At 62.6% G+C, this 2,489-nt stretch overlaps 1 protein-coding gene across 1 annotated transcript; it reads right to left on the minus strand.

Annotated features, from left to right (window-relative positions):
- Positions 1–6: 6 nt before the first annotated feature.
- On the minus strand, positions 7–2,444 carry ZFP36L2 (ZFP36 ring finger protein like 2; the record flags this gene model as incomplete). The annotated part of the gene is made up of 2 exons (XM_044684090.1): positions 1,910–2,444; positions 7–1,260 (listed from the first exon to the last, which is right to left on the minus strand). Coding segments are annotated over exons 1-2 (1,305 nt in total), but the record flags the coding sequence as incomplete, so codon positions are not given.
- Between the last annotated feature and the right edge of the window lie 45 nt (positions 2,445–2,489).

A 2,489-nucleotide genomic window follows, 5' to 3' on the forward strand; every position in this document is an offset into this window, starting at 1 on the left:
AGCCGCAGCAGCAGCAGCGGCGGCGGCGGCCGTCGGGTGGGGCGCGGTGGGCGGGTGCTGCTGCTGCTGCTGCTGGCTGCGGTAATAGGCGGCGGCCACGGCGAAGTTGTGAGTGTGAATGGCGAGGGGCGTGATAAGGTTACTGAGCTCCTGGCCCGAGAAGGGGGCGAAGGCGTTGTTGGCGCAGGCGGCGCACGGGGCCGGGGAGAGCAAGTCCTCACCCCCTCCGCCCGCGCCGTACAGCAGTGCTGCCGCAGCCGCAGCTGCCGCGGCCGTCGGGGAACAGCAGGAGGGGGCGGCGGCCGAAGAGGAGGACGAGGAGGACGTGGAGGAGGAGCACGACGATGAGGAGGCGGAGGAGGAGCACGACGATGAGGAAGAGGAGGTGGAGGAGGAGCAGGACGAGGCCGGTGGCGGGGTCCTGGACGTGGGGCTCTCGAGGAGGGGCGACTCCAGGCCGCCGGGGTGCTGGTGGTGCGCCGAGGAGAAGCCGGAGAAGCTGAGGCTGTGGTGCAGCTTGGGCCTTGGCTCCCGGGGGTGCGCCGCGAAGCCCAAGTGCAGGGCCTCTCGGGGGCTGAAAGCACGGAGGTCCCCTCCACTGCCCCCCGCGCCCCCGGAAGGTGAGGGGCGGCGCTCCTCCGCGTTGTGGATGAAGTGGCAGCGGGGCCCGTAGGGGCAGAAGCCAATGGTGTGGAAGGTGCGGCACAGCTCCGTCTTGTACTTGGGGTGCCGGGTCAGGCTCCGCAGTTCGTGGAAGCCGTGGGCGAACTGACATTTCTCCCCATACTTGCAGGTGCCGCTCTCCTCGAAGGGGCGGCACAGCTCCGTCTTGTAACGCGTGGAGTTAATCTGGGAGCCGCCACCCGACTTCTGCTGCTGCTGCTGCTGCAGCTGCATGAGGTGCTGGCTGCGGTCGCCGTTCTCGCTGAAAGAGCGGTCCCGGAACTTATTCTCCTTGTTCAGTAGGGCCGTGGTGCCAGCACTGCCGCCTCCCCCCGACGGCTCCTTGAGGTTACTGTAGGAGCTCGAGCCGCCCGAGCTGCTGCAGCTGTTAATGCCAGTGAACTTGGGAGAGCAGTTGCCGGGAACGGTGGCCGGGCTCGGGTTAGGGTGCGCAAGGGCCTGCAGGTTGCTGGTGGAGTGCCTCCGGAGAAATCCCGGCGTGAAGCTGGAGCTGGGGGAGGTGGTCACGGGCGTCCCCACGGCCTTCTTGTCCAGCATGCTGTTCAAGTTGAGGTTGGTCAGGGATTTCTCCGTCTGCTAAAGGGAGGGCAGTAGGGGGAGATGAAAAAACGGGAGGAGGCATGGAGGAAGACAGTTTCGAGGGGGATGATAGGGGAAGAGGAGGAGAGGGGATTTGCAGAAGAACTTCGAGACTTCAGGTCTGTGGGGCTTTTTTTTCCTCCAACTTTCAACTTATTGTCCCCCCACCCGTACAGAAACAAAATGAAAATAAAAAAGTTTGCATTGATTCTCCCGCCCCCACCCTTCCCCGCTCTTAGCTTCAAGCATGGCCCATCACAGCAGCTCCATTTCCTGAGCCTTTCTCGCCCCTTTGTAAACTCCTCCGGTTCCCCTTCCTTCCACCCCCACCCCCCACCCCGGGAGCAGAGGCGGAGGAGCAGCCGGGGCTGTGCAAACACTGCCCCTGTAAACACAAGGCGAGTCAAGCCGGTCCCGGGCCGGCGCAGAATGCACAAGCTCAGGGCGCAGTCATGCCTCGCCTTCCTTCTCCGTCCCCGCCCCCCCTTCCCCTCCCGGCAACTAAAACACTTTCCAAACTCCGAGAACTGACCCAACAGGGAAAACCTAGGTGGGGTAGATCACCCCCAACCCGCCACCTCCTCCCCAAAAATAGGACGAGAAAGTTTCCGAACTGAAAGGGCTCCCTCCCTGCTCTTTTGCCTACCTTGCAAAAGAAGTCGATGTCATAGAAGGCAGACAAAAGTGTGGTCGACATGTTTCTAGGTCCTGTGAGAGTCGCAGATGCAGGAGGAACCCAAGGACCCCGCTGTCCAGCAGGGCTTGGGATGAGCCACGACGGCTGGCGGGCGAGGGGTAAGGGTGGGAGGGAGAAGAAAAAGTTTGTGGAAGGGGTGGAGAGACCGGGTAACGGGGTTAAAAGCTTTGGGATTCTTTGGAGTCCGGGGTAAAAAACAAAACAAAACTGCTTTTAAAAGCCTCTCCTCTTTTTTTCCCTCTTCCCTCCCCCCGCCCCCCCAAAAAAACCCACTTCTCCGGAGCTGAGGGTACAGCAAGCGGACTGCTGAAACTCTGTACCCGGCGATCCCTCGCCCTATATAGACGCCGGAGCGGGCCGGGGGGAGGGGACAGAACGCTGACCCTGCCAGGGTCTCTAGGCAACACACCCAGCCGGCTCCCACCGACGTCATGGGACTTCAAGCCCCCCCATAGGCTGCCGCCCATTTTTTTTTTTTTTTTTTGGAGCGGGGCGGGCGGGGGAGTCGTAGGGGTGGCCCCTGCACGGC

This window comes from Gracilinanus agilis, unplaced genomic scaffold (assembly GCF_016433145.1).
Source record: "Gracilinanus agilis isolate LMUSP501 unplaced genomic scaffold, AgileGrace unplaced_scaffold41814, whole genome shotgun sequence".
Lineage (NCBI taxonomy): Eukaryota > Metazoa > Chordata > Mammalia > Didelphimorphia > Didelphidae > Gracilinanus > Gracilinanus agilis.